The sequence below is a fragment of the Podarcis vaucheri genome (genome assembly GCF_965113315.1).
Source record: "Podarcis vaucheri genome assembly, chromosome: 6".
NCBI lineage: Eukaryota > Metazoa > Chordata > Lepidosauria > Squamata > Lacertidae > Podarcis > Podarcis vaucheri.
The window spans coordinates 5,228,893-5,247,529 of record NC_138764.1 but is presented as its reverse complement, the minus strand read 5'-3'; the positions used below and the strand labels follow the sequence as shown (position 1 = coordinate 5,247,529).

At 41.4% G+C, this 18,637-nt stretch overlaps 1 protein-coding gene and 1 long non-coding RNA gene across 3 annotated transcripts in view; both read left to right on the top strand.

Moving 5' to 3' along the window:
* Positions 1–18,044, top strand: part of DHX9 (DExH-box helicase 9) — a 34,582-nt gene extending 16,538 nt beyond the window's left edge. For both annotated transcript variants that reach the window (XM_082226643.1, XM_082226644.1), the window contains 16 exons: positions 2,834–2,975; positions 3,387–3,469; positions 4,905–5,061; positions 5,749–5,849; positions 7,241–7,454; positions 7,667–7,761; positions 7,853–7,926; positions 9,356–9,508; positions 10,231–10,391; positions 11,300–11,411; positions 11,779–11,940; positions 12,096–12,223; positions 12,918–13,147; positions 14,058–14,173; positions 15,562–15,762; positions 17,572–18,044. In XM_082226643.1, coding sequence (XP_082082769.1) covers positions 2,834–2,975; positions 3,387–3,469; positions 4,905–5,061; positions 5,749–5,849; positions 7,241–7,454; positions 7,667–7,761; positions 7,853–7,926; positions 9,356–9,508; positions 10,231–10,391; positions 11,300–11,411; positions 11,779–11,940; positions 12,096–12,223; positions 12,918–13,147; positions 14,058–14,173; positions 15,562–15,762; positions 17,572–17,836 — 2,394 coding nt within the window. In that variant the 3' untranslated portion in view covers positions 17,837–18,044. The remainder of the gene's footprint in view (positions 1–2,833; positions 2,976–3,386; positions 3,470–4,904; positions 5,062–5,748; positions 5,850–7,240; positions 7,455–7,666; positions 7,762–7,852; positions 7,927–9,355; positions 9,509–10,230; positions 10,392–11,299; positions 11,412–11,778; positions 11,941–12,095; positions 12,224–12,917; positions 13,148–14,057; positions 14,174–15,561; positions 15,763–17,571) is intronic.
* LOC309534509 lies at positions 13,154–13,547 on the top strand. The gene is made up of 2 exons (XR_014220764.1): positions 13,154–13,330; positions 13,420–13,547. It is a non-coding gene; the product is annotated as an uncharacterized lncRNA (long non-coding RNA).
* Positions 18,045–18,637: the final 593 nt, after the last annotated feature.

Here is an 18,637-nt window from a genome sequence, read left to right as displayed (position 1 = left end):
CATATTTCTAAATCTTTTTAAATTTCTGACCAGCATTTTTCATAATTGTCTTTATACAAGTTCAAATTTTTAGATGTCAAAAAACCCCCTAGGTATTTCACCTTCTTGACCACCGTCAAACCTGTCTCTTCTTGAAATTTCTCCTTCTCCGTAACTGTTAAATTTTTTTCTAAGTTTTTTGTTTGTTCAGTTTAAATCCGGCTATCTGGCCAAATTGTTGAATTATCTCCAACACCCTTTTCGTACTAGTGCTTGGCTCCTGTAAAGTCAACACTAAGTCATCTGCAAAAGCCCTTAACTTATAATGTTTAGCTCCGACCTGTACATCTTTAACCTGCTGGTCGTTTCTAATCATATTCAGCAACACCTCCAGAACAGAAATAAAAAGCAATGGGGAAATTGGGCACCCCTGTCGTGTTCCTTTTTCTATCTTAAGTTCCTCAGTTACCACATTATTTACAATCAGCTTAGCTTTTTGTTCAGAGTATATCGCACCCATACCATTCTCAAATCCTTGGCCTACTCCCATCCCATGAAGATTCTTTTTCATAAAACTCCAAGAGATATTGTCAAAGGCTTTCTCCGCGTCCACAAAAATCAACACTGCTTTGGTGTTAATATTCACCTCTAGCAATTCTAAAATGTCTATTATATTCCTTACATTGTCTGATAAATGCCTTTTAGGGAGAAAGCCTGCTTGGTCCTTATGAATCTTCTCCATCAACACTCTTTTAAATCTTTTTGCTAAAATGTCTGCAAAGATTTTGTAATCCACATTAAGTAATGATATTGGGCGGTAGTTCTTAAGTTGAGTCTTTTCAGTCTCTGTCTTTGGTATGAGTGAAATATACGCTTCTTTCCACGATTCTGGTGCCTTTTTTCCCTCTAAGATCTCGTTACATACTTCTTTTAACGGTTGAACCAACCACTCCTTCAAAGATTTATAGTATCTGGAAGTCAGTCCATCTGGTCCTGGAGATTTGCCCAGTTGCATGTCCTGAATGGCACCCTCTATCTCTTGTTCTGTTATTTTCTGGTTTAAATCCACCTTGTTTTGATGAGAGATTTTTTGTAATCCATATTTATCAAGGAATTTATCTATGTCCTCTTCATTTTGTGATCCTTGAGAATAAAGCTTTTTAAAGTAGCTCAGAAAACAGTTTCTAATCTCATTGGGTTTAGATATGTTCTTTCCATCCACTTCTAGGCTTGTAACTGTATTTAGTTTCTGCCTTTTCTTCAATTGCCATGCCAGAAGTTTGCCACATTTATCTGCCGATTCGAATGTCTTTTGTTTCATTTGCTTTATCTTCCATTCAATCTCTTGATTCATCAATTCCATATATTGTGTTTGATATAACTTAATCTCTCTCAAAATCTCCTGGGACTTTGGTTTTGATCTTAATTTTTTCTCTCCTTCTTTTATCTTTTCCAGAATCTTTTCCTTCTTCTCATTCTGCTTTCTCTTTTTTATTGAATTTTGTTGAATCAAAAATCCTCGCATCACAGCTTTACTTGCGTCCCAGATCACTCTTTTTTCCACATGGGCCTTTAGATTTATCTCAAAATAGTCCTTTAAAGTTTTTTGGGCCTTCATGTGGATCTCCTTATCTCGAAACAGGGTGTCATTCATCCTCCATCTAAATTGACCAGTTGTTGTAAGTTTCATTTCCATCTTCACGGCGTTATGGTCGGAGCAAGTTTTTGGGCAGATTTCTACCTTCTTAATCTTTGGAGCCATCCCACTAGTGATCCAAATTTGATCAATTCTGGTCCAGGTCATCATTGCTTGAGAGAAAAAAGTTCCCTCTCTCTCAAGAGGGATAATACTCTTTGCCACTCTTTAAATATTGTCACACCTTTAATTATTGGTATTGATTGAAATAAAAACCACATTTTTGGTAGCACATTCATTTTTATCGTTGCAATTCTTCCCCAAAATGATAACTTCATTCTCCCCCACACTTCCAGGTCCTTCCTAATCCTATTCCATATCAGTACATAATTATTTTGAAAAAGATCAATACTCTTGGGAGTTAATATAATCCCAAGATATTTAACTTTCTTAACCACTTCCATCTCTGTTTGTTGCTGAATTCTTTCTAATATCTCTTGGTCCATATTTTTAACCATTATTTTCGTTTTGTTCTTATTTAATTTGAAACCGGCAACTTGTCCAAATTGCTCTATCTCTTCTAAGACTTCCTTAACACTTTTAATAGGGTCTTCTATTGTTATAACCAAATCATCAGCGAAGGCTTTTACCTTGTATTCCTTCCTATTAATGTATCTTAATAGGAAAAGGGTACAGACAGTGACATCATCTCAGCTCAGTTTACAAAAACTGTCTTTGTCAATTGAGACTGCATTTTCCTCCTCAAGTTTTCCAGTATGAAAATGTACATGTTGGAATTTGTATTTAATTTATTTAAAGCATTTTTGCCCTGCTCAACAACTGAAAAGACAATCGTTTATTTTCAGTTTTATGTTTATCAGAGGACTGAGGTTTTTTGGATAAAGGTTTTTTTGGATCAGAGATGTCTTGGCCCTGACTATTTCACGTTTTGAAATGCTAGCATTAATTTTTGGCTTTCTTCCTGCCCAGATGTGGGTGGGTGGAGAGATTGCAGATCACTGAATCCCCAGCATCCAATGTTTGGGTACCTTGGTATCATGACGCCTGTGATTTTTCCACCTTTTGATAGATGCTGTTTGAATGTATTGTTTCCAGTTCTATGATTTTCATTCATGAATTTGTTGCAGGGAATTGGTGTTGATGAGTTGGTGCAGATTTCATATTTTGAATTGAAAGATATTTCTTTTAATTCTGTAGCCCAGGAGGATCAGTGCTGTTTCTGTGGCAGAACGAGTCTCCTACGAGAGAGGAGAAGAACCTGGGAATAGCTGTGGTTATAGTGTCCGCTTTGAATCGGTGCTTCCCCGACCCCATGCCAGCATGATGTTCTGCACTGTAGGTGTGTGCTGCTTTCCATTCTCTCATTTTCAGGCTAGGATAGCGAGGTGATATAGAAAATCTGGAGCTAAGCAGAGTTGGAGAACCTCATCTCACAGTGGTTTTAGTCATAGCGAACATGAAAATGATTGAAATCTTAGAAACTTACTTTATGCAGCCTCTATCTGGAAGCTTTGCACTAGAATGAAAATGGTGCCATTTCCTCCTCATGAGAGAGGTAGGTGTCAAACCCATAGTAGTAATTGGAAAGGAGCTGTAGAAAGGGCTTAGATGTGTGTTTGTACTGAGGGGTTGGAGGCTTTTTTTATTTTGTTTTTTGTAGAGGGGGGGCTGGGATTTCCCCCCCTACCCATTTCTGACCTTCACCTGATACCTATCTTCATTGACATGAATTTCTTTTTTCTCCTTCAAGGTGTCCTCTTGAGAAAACTGGAGGCTGGCATCCGTGGAATCAGTCATGTTATTGTGGATGAAATCCATGAGAGAGACATTAATGTAAGCTTTGGTAAAGGTAAAGGTACCCCTGCCCATACAGGCCAGTCTTGACAGACTCTAGGGTTGTGCGCTCATCTCACTTAAGAGGCCGGGGGCCAGCGCTGTCCGCAGACACTTCCGGGTCACGTGGCCAGCGTGACGAAGCTGCTCCAGCGAACTGGCACCAGAGCAGCACACGGAAACGCTGTTTACCTTCCCGCTATAAAGCGGTACCTATTTATCTACTTGCACTTAAGGGTGCTTTCGAACTGCTAGGTGGGCAGGAGCTGGGACCGAACGACGGGAGCTCACCCCGCCGCGGGGATTCGAACCGCTGACCATGCGATCAGCAAGTCCTAGGTGCTGAGGTTTTACCCACAGCGCCACCCGCGTCCCTTAATGTAAGCTTTGAACTCTACCCAAACAGCTTGTTTGCCACCTGGCTCCCTTAACATTGTGTAAGCATGCCTATTGTTGTGAAAGGGAGTAGGTGCTTCTGTTAGGTTCTGCTGGCACTGTGTTTCTGCACCATTAAAACAAAGTTGTCCTCAGCTTACAAACTGGTGGTTCTCTTGTTCACCTCTAGCCCCTGCTAGAGATCTACGTGCTAATATCCAGAGCTATCCTTTAGGCAAATCGGGTAGATAGAAAATAACTCTACAAAATTATCCATTGGTCCTGTAACTTTGAGCAAATGTGAAATGTGCACTCTGAAGCACCCCAGCATACATCAGATGGTGGGAACTAGAATGGGGCATTGTTACTACTTTATATTGGGGGTTTAGATTGCAGTGGACTTTAGTTGTCACGTCGTTGCTAAGAGACTGAGCTATGAATTGAGAAGCCTGCAGTATGAATGCCCGGGCTCTCTGCCATGAATTCACTAGGAATCCTTGTGCAAGCCACCTTTCCTCAACCACCCATCTGCACTATCTGCCCCTCCTTTTCTTAATTCTGCCTTCTGTCTTGTGGTGTGTTTGGTAACAGCTTTAATGATGGAATCACTGTTTTTATTTTTTCTATTTCTATATTTTGCTAGCCACTTTGAAGGGGAAAAGGAAGATATAATTTTTTTTTGTATGGATAAATAAATATGGGGATAACAGCCCTTGTGTAGCTGCAGAACCTGTGGCCCTGCAGATGTTGCTGAACTACACCCCCTCCATCATTCCTGACCAGTAGCCGTGCTGGCTGAGGCTGATGGGAGATGGAGCCCAGTGGCATCGCAAGGACCACAGGTTCCCCACCCCTGCTCTAAGGTTACAAGGTAGTGATGTGAAGTGTTTTGAACAATATAAATGCTAAGTTTTGTTTTAGGTAAGTACCTCAACTGGCGATCCCTTGATGCGATAACATGATATGTAATAAGCAGTCAAATTCATAGGTGCCTTAAATTTGATTGAGAGTTCAGGTGTGTTTATTTTCTTTTCTAAGGGTTGTTTTTTTCTCTCTACAGACTGACTTCCTATTGGTGGTTCTGCGGGACGTCATTCAGACCTACCCTGAAATCAGAGTGATCCTCATGTCTGCCACCATTGATACCACCATGTTCTGTGAATACTTCTTTAATTGCCCCATCATTGAGGTCTTTGGCAGAACCTACCCTGTTCAAGGTGAATGGCTGCCCAAAGGAATATTAGAAAAGCTGGAATAAAGGACGTTGTCATTTGGTGTCATGGGGATATCCTTACAGTGTCAGAACACTGGCATGAATTGCAGAGCTGACACAATTGAATTGCTAATGCCAGAAATAAAATTGTTTCTAGTACAGACACAGTTACCAGATTATGTATTTTAAATGCTTACAGAACTTTTATCTGTATTGTACCTTTTATCTGGGAAGATAAAAGCAACAGTAATTTGGACATTTTACTGTTTTTCTGCCAATATTTGGTTGAGCAGGATAGAGGTTAGCCTTCATCTTCAGAATCTTTTGGGTCATCCCGCTGGAGGTCGCTGCAGAATCCTAATAATATCCCACCCATCTGACTGAGTCTCCCCAGCCACTCTGGGCAGCTTCCAACAGAATATTAAAAACACAATAAAACATCAAACTTTAAAAACTTCCCTAAACAGGGCTGCTTTCAGATGTTTTCTAAAAGTCAGGTAGTTGTCTATTTTGTTGACATCTGGTGGGAGGGCGTTTCACAGGGCAGGTTCCACTACCAAGAAGCCCCTGTGTCTGGTTCCCTGTAACCCCACTTCTTGCAGTGAGGGAACCGCCAGAAGGCCCTTAGTGCTGGACTACTAATGAATAGTTGATAAGATAATCCCTACAATAAATATTCTCTCTGTTTTAGAGTATTTTCTGGAAGACTGCATTCAGATGACTAAATTCATTCCTCCGCCAAAGGACAAAAAGAAGAAGGATAAAGATGAAGATGCTGGTGAAGATGACGATGTGTGTTGGGGTTTTTTTACATGTACAATTTCTGCAGCACTTGTAAGAACAGTAATGATAATGCATGCGTAAAGGTAAAGGGACCCCTGACCATTAGGTCCAGTCATGACCGACTCTGGGGTTGCGGCGCTCATCTCGCTTTATTGGCTGAGGGAGCCGGCATACAGCTTCCGGGTCATGTGGCCAGCAGGACTAAGCCGCTTCTGGTGAACCAGAGCAGCGCACAGAAACGTCGTTTACCTTCCCGCCGGAGCGGTACCTATTTATCTACTTGCACTTTGACATGCTTTCAAACTGCTAGGTGGGACTGAGCAACAGGAGCTCACCCCGTTGCGGGGATTCGAACTGCCGATCTTCTGATCGGCAAGTCCTAGGCTCTGTGGTTTAACCCAGAGCACCACCTGCATCTCTCAATGCATGCATACATATAACTTACACGTACAGAAAAACTTTCTGGCAGTAAGAGCTGTTCAACAGTGGAACAGTCTCGCACGGAAGGTTGTGGACTCTCCTTATTTGGAGGTATTTAATCAGAAGTTAGATGGCCATCTGTCAGGGATGCTTTAGCTAAGATTCCTGTGTTGCAAGCAGCTGGAGTGGTTGAAGCTCCCATCCAACTCTACAATTCTATTCTTCTGTGGGAGGGAATTGAGCAGGTGGCAATATTTTTACCTCTTTATACTACTTTGAACTTTGGCTTATTCTACTTTATATAAGAAGCAAGATTAAATTATACAAAAGCCCTGTACAGTAAACCAAGACTGCACTTCACTTAGGAGTCAAGATATTTTGCAACCAAATACATCAGGCCTTAGGCATTACTCCAGCGTACTAGAAGGTTCACACTAGGAAATGAGTAAAGTGGTTTAATATGTATGATAGGTTGGTATTCCCTCTGCTTCAGTTTAGAGACCAAAACTTTTTTTATGCCTCGTGTTCCTGAGGGTTGCTGACTTTTAGCTGCTGTTTCTTTGGTTTACTTTCTGGTGTGAGTGGCTATATTACTGAATTTTTGGTTTCTGTATCCTATATCTGTTGCATTAATCAGCATTTTGTGATTTCATGAAAGCTGTGCTGAGCATCAAACAATAGAAAGACTGATCATAAATGTTTAAATAAATAGTTGGTAAATGAAAACCTTACACCTTCAACCCCTTTTATTAGCACTTGCTTGACAATTCCAAGATAAGAGTCCTCACCTCTTATTGGAGGAAAAGTTACAATTTTGGCAGCAGATTTCTTTGAAAGTAGGGCCAGAATAAGTTCCGGTTTATTGAGTAGTGAGAACTGAACCAATAAATGCAGTCCCTTCTATTCTGGGCATTCGTGTGTCTTTATGAGCTGTTGGTAGGGGAATAGTTCTCAAAGTGCTGTTTTCTCCTCTCTTGTAGGCCAATTGCAACCTTATCTGTGGTGATGAATATGGCCCAGAAACGAAGCGCCGCATGGCCCAGCTGAATGAGAAGGAGACTCCCTTTGAGCTCATTGAGGCCTTGCTGAAGTATATCGAGACCCTGAATGCGCCAGGAGCAGTCCTTGTTTTCTTGCCTGGCTGGAATCTGATCTACACCATGCAGAAATACCTGGAAATGAATCCACACTTTGGTACAAGCAGTTTTCAGCTTTCCTCCTGCCTTTGTTTCTTCTTATCTGATGTGTTCATGAAGGTGAAAGAGATCTCGGTCTCCCTTATGTGAAAGGAGTGAGTGCTTGAAAGAGAGTGAATGGTAGTATTTAAAAATAGGGGGGGGGGTGAGAGGGATGTTCAGTTGTATGTATGGAGTTTTAAAACATTTACTTTCATGTGCTCATTATAGGAAGCCAGAGGTACAGAATACTTCCCCTGCATTCCCAGATTCCCCGAGAGGAGCAACGCAAAGTATTTGACCCAGTGCCGCCTGCAATGACCAAAGTGAGCCTTCCTTTTGTACTCTAGGCAAGGAGTGTAGTAGGTAGTCCCAGGTAATATTGTATTCAGAATAGATTTATGTTTGTTTTTCCAGGTAATTTTATCTACCAACATTGCAGAGACAAGTATTACCATTAATGATGTCGTCTATGTTATTGACTCTTGCAAGTGAGTTTTTGTTCCTCTTGTTTCTTTGGTTTGATCTGCAAAATGGGTTTTATGTTGTCCTGCCTGCCAGAAAGCTTAAGATTAAGCTTGCAGAACCTTTTTCATTTGTTACAGTTAGGAACCACCAGGCTAAAGTACACAGCCAGGGGCTTGGTGGAAATCTGTATTTCCTGGCAGGCCAGACGGATGCTTAAGCAGACATCTTTGGGCAGGTGTGTGTGGGATGCTTTCTTTGCCATGTGGGTGTAATGGGGCAGCAGCGACTGGGGGAAATGCTTAAAATTTGGAGCTTTTCTCCACTGATTTCTTAGAACATGCCTAAGGTAAGACTTAACACATTTTGAAATTACACTTTATAAACATGGGCAGGACAGGATTGGGTTCATCTGTTTGATTAATGTGGCTCTTAAAGTCATGTATCAATGGTACATGTTCAGAAAAGTGAGGATATACTGGACCTGTGAAGCTAATTCTGCAGATTTTGCCAGGCTTCTACATATGTGCTCATTGTGGAAAGTGTATCATCACCCTCTGGTGAGCATGATGTGGAACCAGCCTTGTAGCAAGTGGGGATTGTCCTGGCAGTTGCACATGCGCCCTCTCTATGCCCCTCCCTTGCCCATAGGTGAAAAGAAAGCCGGGAGAGATTGGGCTGCTGTGTTGCTGAGGCAGCTAGAGCACCTTGGCAGTGTTATGGCAAACCAGGAACCCCTTGCTCTTCTCTAGAGCAGGAAAGGGTTTTTAACAATTGTGCTCTTAAGATCTATCAGCCTTTGGGATAGATATGTGGTCAGTCCGCACTGGTAACTCCCCTGCTAAGAGACAGGAATCAGTTTTGGTCAATTGTATCCTCTACTGAGGGGGAAGTGCATAAAGAGCTCCTCTCCACTTTAGGTCTTACTGTTTTCCCATTCCTTCTGTCCCACATGATCAGTTATGTATGTTTCATTTTTGTTAAAATAAAAAATTCCTTCCAGTAGCACCTTAAAGACCAACTAAGTTAGTTCTTGGTATGAGTCTCATACCAAGAACTAACTTAGTTGGTCTTTAAGGTGCTACTGGAAGGATTTTTTTGTTTTGACTATGGCAGACCAACACGGCTACCTATCTGTAACTGGAACTATGGAAGGGACCTCATTTTTGTTAAAATTTGATCTCCTCATCCTAGTTTGTTTATACTGTGACAGCTGCCACCATAGTAGCTGTTCTACAACTGTCTCTGTCTCTTAACACATCACAAGCCCTCCTGTTTCTAATATGTTCACAAAGTCATCTTAGAATTTGAGAATCCTGCCTTGTGCTGCAGCCTTCCTCTTAAGTGCTAAATCCCTCAAGGTTCTGTGCATCACATCATAATTTGCTTTGTTTTCAATATTTAAGAACTTGGAAGTTAATTGATAATGCATTTTCTTCTAACTAAACTTCACAGGCAAAAGGTGAAGCTCTTCACTGCTCACAACAACATGACCAACTATGCCACTGTGTGGGCTTCAAAAACGAACCTGGAACAGCGGAAAGGCCGAGCTGGCCGTGTCTGTCCTGGCTTCTGTTTCCACCTTTGCAGCAGAGCTCGCTTTGAACGGTAGGTGTGCACTCTGCTTATTCTTAGAGTAAATTCCTGAATAAATAGTTAACTGAACTAGAAAAGCCAGATGAACCCAACCTCAGAGACTAGGTAATGGGTATGGATTCCCCCCCCCCTTAGGATGCAAATAAAGAGGAACTGCAGCCTGTAGTTGTAAACGTACACTGTTTTACCATTGTGCAAATTTATATTATTAGTTTGAAATTAAGTTGCCCATTTTGCTGTTACTGCTGTGGTAGCTTCCACAGAGCTGAGGTGGAAGGGGGAAGGAGTTTTGCTCCCATGCCCCTAGCACCCCGAAAGGACTGTGAAGTGGGTATGGATTAGCTTATAAACCTGTCAGTGAATGTGTGGTTAACACAGTGACCTGGATTGGCTCCGAGACAGGGATGGGCCTTCCAGGAGTTTTTGAATGCCCAAGTCTCACCCCAGCAAGCATGGCCAAAGGTTCCCCATTCTGTCCTAAAGGTTCTGCATCAATAACAGATTGTCAGGTTATCCCTTTCACAAATCAGTATCTCATCCTTACACCTCTTTAGTCTTTTCATTTTTTGGTGGAGACTGAGAAGGGTTGTGACACTGTTAAGACAATAAGCTCTCCGCTATGTGTGTAAGGGGACTTAGGGAGCAGTGTTGGCCGAAGCAGAGTAGAGCTATTGGTAGTACCAGTTGAAATGGAACATACCCTAAATATTTTTCTCTCTCCATTTTGTCTCTAGACTTGAGACTCATATGACTCCAGAAATGTTCCGAACACCGCTACATGAAATTGCTTTGAGCATCAAACTGCTACGACTGGGAGGGATTGGCCAGTTCCTTGCCAAAGCTATAGAACCACCTCCTTTGGACGCAGTGATTGAAGCAGAGCACACACTCAGAGGTACTAGACTGATACTTCCAGTCTGTAAGCATAGATGTGGTCTGTTTTCAAACTCTGTGTCATACATTTTCACACAGAAGCAGTAGATATTCAGTTGCTCTTTTCATGACTCGATGTTTATGCCTTTGAAAAACTTGGTCTACAAGGCAACAGCCAGAACATTAACAAAACCACTTGAGTGAATGTATTTCCCTAGTGTGTTTAAAAAAAAAATTACTCTCAATTTATTTATGAGAAGAAGTGCTGGTTTTAACCTACAAAGTTAGTCCATGGTAGTCCACAACTGCTTTCTCCAACACAATCCTTTTTGCCAATTGAGGTTATACAAGGCCCTTCCCTGCTTGCTCCCACTTTCAGCATGGATACTGGAGAAGAGGCCGCTTCTGTAGTGGAGCCTCCAGTCACTATAGAATGGTGGTGTAATTTATGTCTTTTGTGTTTGCCATTGTGTTGCCTTGGTCAGTCCAAAAAAAGTTCCATGTAGTCCAGTATTCTGCATACAACAATAGCCAGTCCTGATGCTTTAGGGATGCTAACAAGCAAGATCAGAAGGCAACAGCTTTTCATTTTGCTGCCACCTTTCTGATTTATCTAACAGCCTTGTACCAAGCATTGCTCAGTATTTCTAAGAAACCAAGAATTCATTGTGGCTTTGAAACTTTTGGGCTGCCATCTTGATTCAAAGTGGTGCCCAATTGTATCCAAACAGAACAAACATCTGCTGCTTCAATATGGGAATCATCGTGAAAAACTTGATTGTGGTATCTTAAGAAATGTCCAAATGCATAGCAAACAACTAACTTTCCAAAATATATAGTACAGTAGATGCTTCACTAATTGTGAAGCTGAATGAACAGTTAAATTAAACCCTATCAGATTTTGCCAGCGCATTTTTCCTCCCCTCGCAGAGCTTGATGCCTTGGACTCCAATGACGAACTGACACCTCTTGGGCGAATTTTAGCTAGACTGCCCATTGAACCTCGCCTTGGGAAGATGATGATAATGGGGTGTATTTTCTAGTAAGTGCCATTTAATAAGGTTAGAAGTGTGTGTGAATTGATTGGGTGACTGATTATGATTGGTCTCTAAATGGAGTGTTGTGGGTTCTTTTGGAAATGAGTTTAAAAAACCATGAAACCGAATTTTAACTTGAGACATTATTTCAGAGCCAGAAGTACATTCGTTCTGTTTTTATTCAAACTTGTGAACTTGAATTGTTTGAGACAGAGGCTAGGCGTCATCCCGCCCCCGCCTCTAACATTCACACCAGTAAATTCTGCTGTATATTCTGTTAATAACATAGTTAGATATCAAGTTTATTGAAGTTGATCTCCGGCTGTTAGGTGCAAGACCATGAGAAAAATCATTCTGTGGTTTCTGTTTCAGTGTGGGAGATGCTGTATGTACCATCTCTGCAGCCACCTGCTTTCCTGAACCATTCATTAGCGAGGGAAAGAGGCTGGGTTACGTTCACAGAAATTTTGCTGGAAATCGGTTTTCTGATCACGTGGCCCTCCTGTCAGTTTTCCAAGCCTGGGATAATGCCAGGTAAATTTATTCAGGACAACTAAAACTGTGAACAGCTGCATGACCTTATAAGGCATCCTGCTTTATATAGTTAGTTCAGTATATGGAAAATTACTGTGGAGCATCTGTACAGGTTGGTTGCAAATCAGTTTGTCTTGTCCATTTTCCTTTTGCAGACTGGGTGGGGAAAATGCAGAGATACATTTCTGTGAACACAAGAGACTCAACATGGCTACTCTGAGAATGACTTGGGAAGCCAAAGTGCAGTTGAAAGATATTCTTGTCAACTCTGGATTCCCAGAAGGTAATATGCATGAAGTAATTTCAAGTATAGGGAGTGTGGCACAGTAAACAAATACATGGCTCTGTAGACTCATTTTTATGTCAGAGGTTATTTAATAATAAAAACATTTTAGATACAGGGAGCCCCCTCCATGTATGGCAGTGGTTGTTGGCAGGGGGTGCAGTATGTATAGAAAGTACAGTTGTACCTCGGAACTCAAACGCCTTGGGTCACGAACAAATCAGCTCCTGAATGATCGAAACCTGGAAGTGAGTGCTCTGGTTTTCGAACGATTTTCAGAAGCTGACAATTTTTGAACAGATTCGTGGAACGCATTCTGTTCGAGAAGCAAGGTACAACCTGTACTCTAAAACTTGGTCCAAAGTATCTTGATTTCCCTCCAGAAAGAAATTCCATCATTTTTGTCCTAGCTGTGTTCTGCAGTAATCTTAATCCCATTTTTGGACAGAATGGATTTTAAAATGTGAGACTTCTAGATGTTCAGTTGCTGAATCTTGTTGCTACATCAGGGAGGTCCTGTCTTTGTACTAGTTTCTGCTTCCTTGTTGTAGGGATCTGTATATATTTGTAAACTCAAAACACTCATTCTACAAATGTAAAATATGTTTCAAATGAGGAAATTAAATGCTTTTTTAAAGTTTTGCTTATAAAATGAAGTACTACTTGGAAAGCCAGTTCCTGTTCTCTTTTCCAGAGTGTTTGATGACCCAGGTATTTAACAACACTGGACCAGATAACAGCCTAGACGTTGTCATCTCTCTGCTGGCCTTTGGTTTGTATCCCAATGTCTGTTTCCACAAGGAGAAGAGGAAGATTCTGACCACCGAGGGCCGCAATGCGCTTATCCACAAGTCTTCTGTTAACTGTCCATTTAGCAGTCAGGACATGAAGTATCCTTGTCCATTTTTTGTCTTCGGAGAAAAGGTAGGCAAATGTGAAAGATGTGCCAGGCTACCAAGTTGCCATGCATGTTTGAGTACAATTTTTGATCTTAGGCATTGTATGTTTGCTTTTAATTAAAATCCTCTGGTTGAAATGTAAAAATTTGCCGGTCTGGAGTCTATAGAAGATCTCTTGTCATGATTGTAGCACCTTGGGTTTCAGCTAGTAGTTCAGGACCCACCACTGTATCGTGGCCTGATCTAAGGTGGGTTGCAGTTGCAGCACTACCACCATGTAACAAGAGGAGGGAGGAGAAGAAATGGGTTCCCAAAAGCATGTTTGGGTTAAAGGTGGGTCCCTGGGTTTCTGAAAAAGGAGAAGACTATACTGATACGCTGCTTATTTTGGCATAAAACAGTATATAAATTAATAAATAATGTGTTTATGTGTTCTTGTTTAGAATAATCAGCACAATGTTCTTAAGCTTTCGAAGCATTATAGGCCTCTATGAAAGTGAGTTTTATTGTATTCTTGAAGTTAGATGGCTAAAGCCATGTAACTTCTTAGTACTTCTGTGTTGCAAAGTATCTTGTGTCCTTATAGCCACTGAAAATATAGTGCAATATATACTCTGGTTTGGAGTGAATTTTGTACATTTCTAGAAATGTCAGTTTGAATAGGTGTGATTCCAGTATTTGAAGCTTTTAGGGCAAACAGGGAAGAAGATAAAGGCTACTTAGGGGAGAAGGAGGACAGAATGGCAGTCTTCTGGCAGCTATAAATTTTGCTCTCTGCTGATTTCTAATTATTTAGGCAGTGTTGCTCATCACTATAACTATGACACCTGGAAACTTTTCCTTTGTGTGCTAGGATGCTATCGTAATTTCATATTATGCCCCAGATTCCATATGGTATGATCCACAAAGACATCTGTATGTTTCTCTATTTACAGATCCGGACCCGAGCCATCTCTGCCAAAGCAATGACCTTAGTGAGCCCTTTGCAGCTGCTTCTCTTTGGCTCTAAGAAAGTAGTATCAGATGGGGAGATTATTATGTTGGATGACTGGTATGAACTTTTGATTGGCTCTGGATACTAAATGCATGGGGAACGACTGTGAGGTACAACAGCTGGTTTCATAGCTTTAAAAGGCTGTATAAGAAAGGAAGTGTAAGAACATTGAATGTAGACAGAAATTCTTCACAGAATTTTTAGGATCCTGTTGAGTGTTGATGCATCAGATGTGGAAGTGAGGGAAGGGAGTTTTGAGCGCATGAAAAAAAATATGCAGTTGATGCCCATTCCTGTCTAGATGGCCCTATCAAAATTCTTGTGGGTTTGCTTTTTTAAGTTCTCAGTATTCTTAGAGAATTTCAGTTAACAGGCTTTACTGGGGGAAATTATAATACTGAGTTGATGTGCCTCAAACCCTAACAGCACAGCTGATTGAACACTTTGGATGATTAAATGGGAGGACATATGTTGGGTCCCAGGAATGGATACAGTATATTCCAGGGGTCAGCAACCCGCAGCTCCGGAGCCACATGTGGCTCTTTTACACCTTTGCCGCAGCTCCGGGGCGGATACTAGCGAGGGGAGGAGGCGCATTGTGCACCCCAACACTCCCCACTGTGGCAGGCGCTGTACTGGCTGTGACGTCGCATGGGGGCGGTGCATGCGTTAGTCATGCAACGTCCCAACGTCACCTTCCTGCCTGCCCGATACATTGTAAGGGGCATGTACGCTGGTCACTGCATTGAAAGGGGGCATGTACGCTGGTCACTCTCCTGGTATGCCCCACAGAGGAACTTACGGTCCTCAAATAAAAACATCTTGAAGGTCCCAGGCCTCAGAGAGGTTAGGCTGGCCTCAACTAGAGCCAGGGCTTTTTCGGCTGCGGCTCCAACCTGGTGGAACACTCTGTCACAAGAGACAAGGGCCCTGCAGGACTTGACATCTTTCCGCAGGGCCTGCAAGACAGAGCTGTTCCACAAGGCCTTTGGTTAGGGCACAGCCTGACTCCCTCCTTTGGCAATCCTTACAATACTTTAGTTTATGGTTGCCATCAATTCTGATTTTAATTAATTCTTATGATGTTTTTATAATGTTGCACTATTTTAGTGTTGTTAGCCGCCCTGAGCCCGGCTTCGGCTGGGGAGGGCGGGATATAAATAAAATTTTTTATTATTATTATTATTATTGAAGGGGAGTGAAGAACACACACACACACACAAAAAGGTAACTTGTTAATTTAACATTTATTTCTATGAGGAGGAGTAATTCTGAGGGGTCAAACAAAGAAATAATAAAAAAGTGACAAAAAAGTTATTTTTATAATGACGAGTTTTGCAGCTTCCAGGTTTTTTTTCTTCGGAAATGGGTCCAAGTCGCTCTTTTTGTCTTAAAGGTTGCAGACCCCTGGTATATTCATTTGCTAAACTGTTTCTCTCCTGTAGGATCAAACTGCGTATGCCTCACAACGCAGCTGCGTGTATCGCTGCCTTGCGTGCAGCAATGGAAGCCCTTGTGGTGGAAGTAACTAAGAATCCAGAAATCATCAGCGACCTAGACCCACTGAACAAAAACATGCTGGATGTAATTTGGGAAATCTCCAAACCATCAGCTGCTGGCATCAACCTCGCAGCAGGCACTATGAGGTTAGCTCCAAGCTATTTTAGAACTTTAGTCCATCTATTTCCCGCGCCCCTCCTTTTTTCTTGGCGTTCCCTCCTCCTTTCTATGTAGTTAGTATTTTGTTTGATGTGTTAGGCTTTTTTTCCTTGGTTGTAGGGCTTAAGGGAAAATAAACTATGGTGAAGATAGGAGCAGGATTATCTTTACTCCAGATTAGTTAATCTATGACTAATGTGGTCCCTGACAGGAGGTGTTGCCCTCAATAGAAAAAGGTTGCCCACCCGTCTCAAGAGTCATAATGAAACCTTGCCACTTGTTTAAGCTTCCTGTTTTCTTCTAACCAGAGATTACAAAAATCCTAAAAGGGATGGATCCTGCTTATCAGAAAATAGTTACAGTATTACAAAAAATGAAATTTGGGATAAATGGGCAGTCTTCACAGGGATCCATGTTGGGAAAATTTTTAACTCCTAAATAGTATGTAGAATGAGACCAAAGTTTCAGGATAATAAAATAAGAAAGCAAATCATGTTGGCTTCAAAGGGGATATTATTAGATAGGATGATAAGGCAAGAAAATGCTACATGAAAACTTTAGTAAGTGCAAATAATGCATGGGGGGATGAATTTTTGATTGATTGACTATAAATTTACCAATAATTACAAGCAATTCAATCAAAGAAAGACAGATTATGAAGAGCGATCAAACAGTTGAGGAAGACATATTTAACATATTCTGGATGGGGTTGCACTTCCCCTTAAGCTTGCAGCTTGGAAATAAGGTCTGATCCAGGACTGCTATGAATACCCAAGCTACATTAGTAGCTTTCTGTGCCTTTCACCAGCTTTGGCTGGTGATGCAGCTGTAACCCCTTCATGGGGAAAGATGATCTGGCCCCCGTTATTTGTTTTAGAAACATTCTTATGGCAATCAGATCATTTCCTGGCCTAGTTCAAGGTGTTGGTTTTGACCTTTAAATCCCTTAATAGCCCAAGACCTTGGTATCTAATCCACATGAGCCTGCTGAGTAGCTTAGTATTATTTTTGAAGTACATGTGAGGACCCCCCCCCCAACCTTAAGTTACGTGGGTGGCTACCAAATAGGTCTTTGGAGTGGTGGCACACAAATTATGGAATTCGTTAAGAATGTGCACTTATTATCATCATCATTGATAACTTTCAGATGCCAGATTCTCTTGCTCTCTTTATTGCATAGCTGTCAACTTTCCCCTTTTCTTGCAAGGAATCCTATTTGGAATGAGGGAATTTCCCTTTAAAAAAAGGGAAACGTTGACAGCTATGTTATTGTGGTACTTTATTATTTATTAATATATGGTTTTATTAAGGTGGTTGTTAAGCCACCATAGGATGACCAAGGTGTACAGCCATCCTGAAATGAATAAAAAAATCCCCAAGGAGATACTTCTGAATTAAAACAAGGGTTAATAAGAAGCGTGTGTAAAAAGTAAAAGCGTTAAGAATGAAAGAGAAAAATAAGACAGCAATGTCATTATTCCATTAAGTTCACATTTAGAACACGGTTGCAGCTGGACAAGTTACAAAAAGAACGGCAAGATATTAGGAAAGACTTAAATCATTGAGGCTTCTTAGGGAATATAATGGAGGGCGAGAAGAATGTAAAATCCTAAGTAGTTTGAGGGAAAATGTAATCCTTAATGTTTCATTTTGAAACCTAGCATTAAATACTTGAAATGTGGAAAAGAAATTACCTGTTATCAATGTGAGATGGGTTTCCTAGTGTGAGCACCATAATCCTGTTTAGGACTGCATTTTTACAGTAAAAATTAACAGCTCTTATTTTTGTTTCCCAGGTATGGGGATGGACCTCGCCCCCCCAAAATGGCTCGATATGACAATGGAGGTGGCTACAGAGGTGGCAGTGGTTACAGAGGTGGTGGTGGCGGCTACAGGGGTGGATATGGAGGTGGTTATGGAACCGCTTACCCTGGTGGTTCTGGGGGAAGGGGATATTCCAGTGGTGCTGGAGGAGGTGGCTTTCGAGGTGGTGGAGGCTTTCAAGGATACCAAAGTGGAGGAAACCGAGGGGGTGGGTTTAGAGGCAGGTGGGGGTGGTAGGGGTGGAACAATAGTACCACCCAAAAATAATGATGCATGGTCTTGCTTTTCCCCATGTTTCTTTGCTTGTTATGCAGAAGTGTTTCTAGTCCTAGAGTTCACAAAGGATTGAAACTTTAATTTGATATAATAAATAATCAGATTGCTATGATACTCTTTCATGATGTGTTCATTTTGATCTTAATAAAACAAGTTACTTGTTTTTAAATAGATTCATAAGCGTCATATTTTTAGAGGTCGTCTCCTGCCACCCAGAAGTGCTCTGTTGGATATAATTTAACTGCAAAAACAGTGGAGAATGCCATTTCATAGGTTTTGCACATAGTCTCTGTGATGTAGTTCAGGGATCGCAAACTGGTGAACTCCCACCCACTTGGGATTATGGGAGGAGTTGTTCAGCAACTACAGCACTACATTGCCTGCCCCTGGTGTAGTTGGTCATATTTGGTCCAAGTCTTCCACAAGTGAGGAACTGCAGTTCTAGGAAATGGGAGAGGATGCTGGGGAGGTGGATCAGAGCGACAGCACTAATCTCTTACCTCATTCTCTAAAGAACTTGAAAGTTCAATAGAGTCCATCAGTTTCTACGTCTGGGCCTCCACAGGTACATTTCCATGGCATGCACAGCTTTGAAGGAGTACTATCCTAGGCCTCTTAAGACAGCTATGTTTGTTCCTCATCATGATCTCTTTTTGACATCTTGTTGGGGAAATAAAACTATGGTAATAGTTATGCTGAAACTAAGTATTTTTCAGTATATAAGATGTCCTCATGTATAAGACAACCCCTATATTTTTTTTA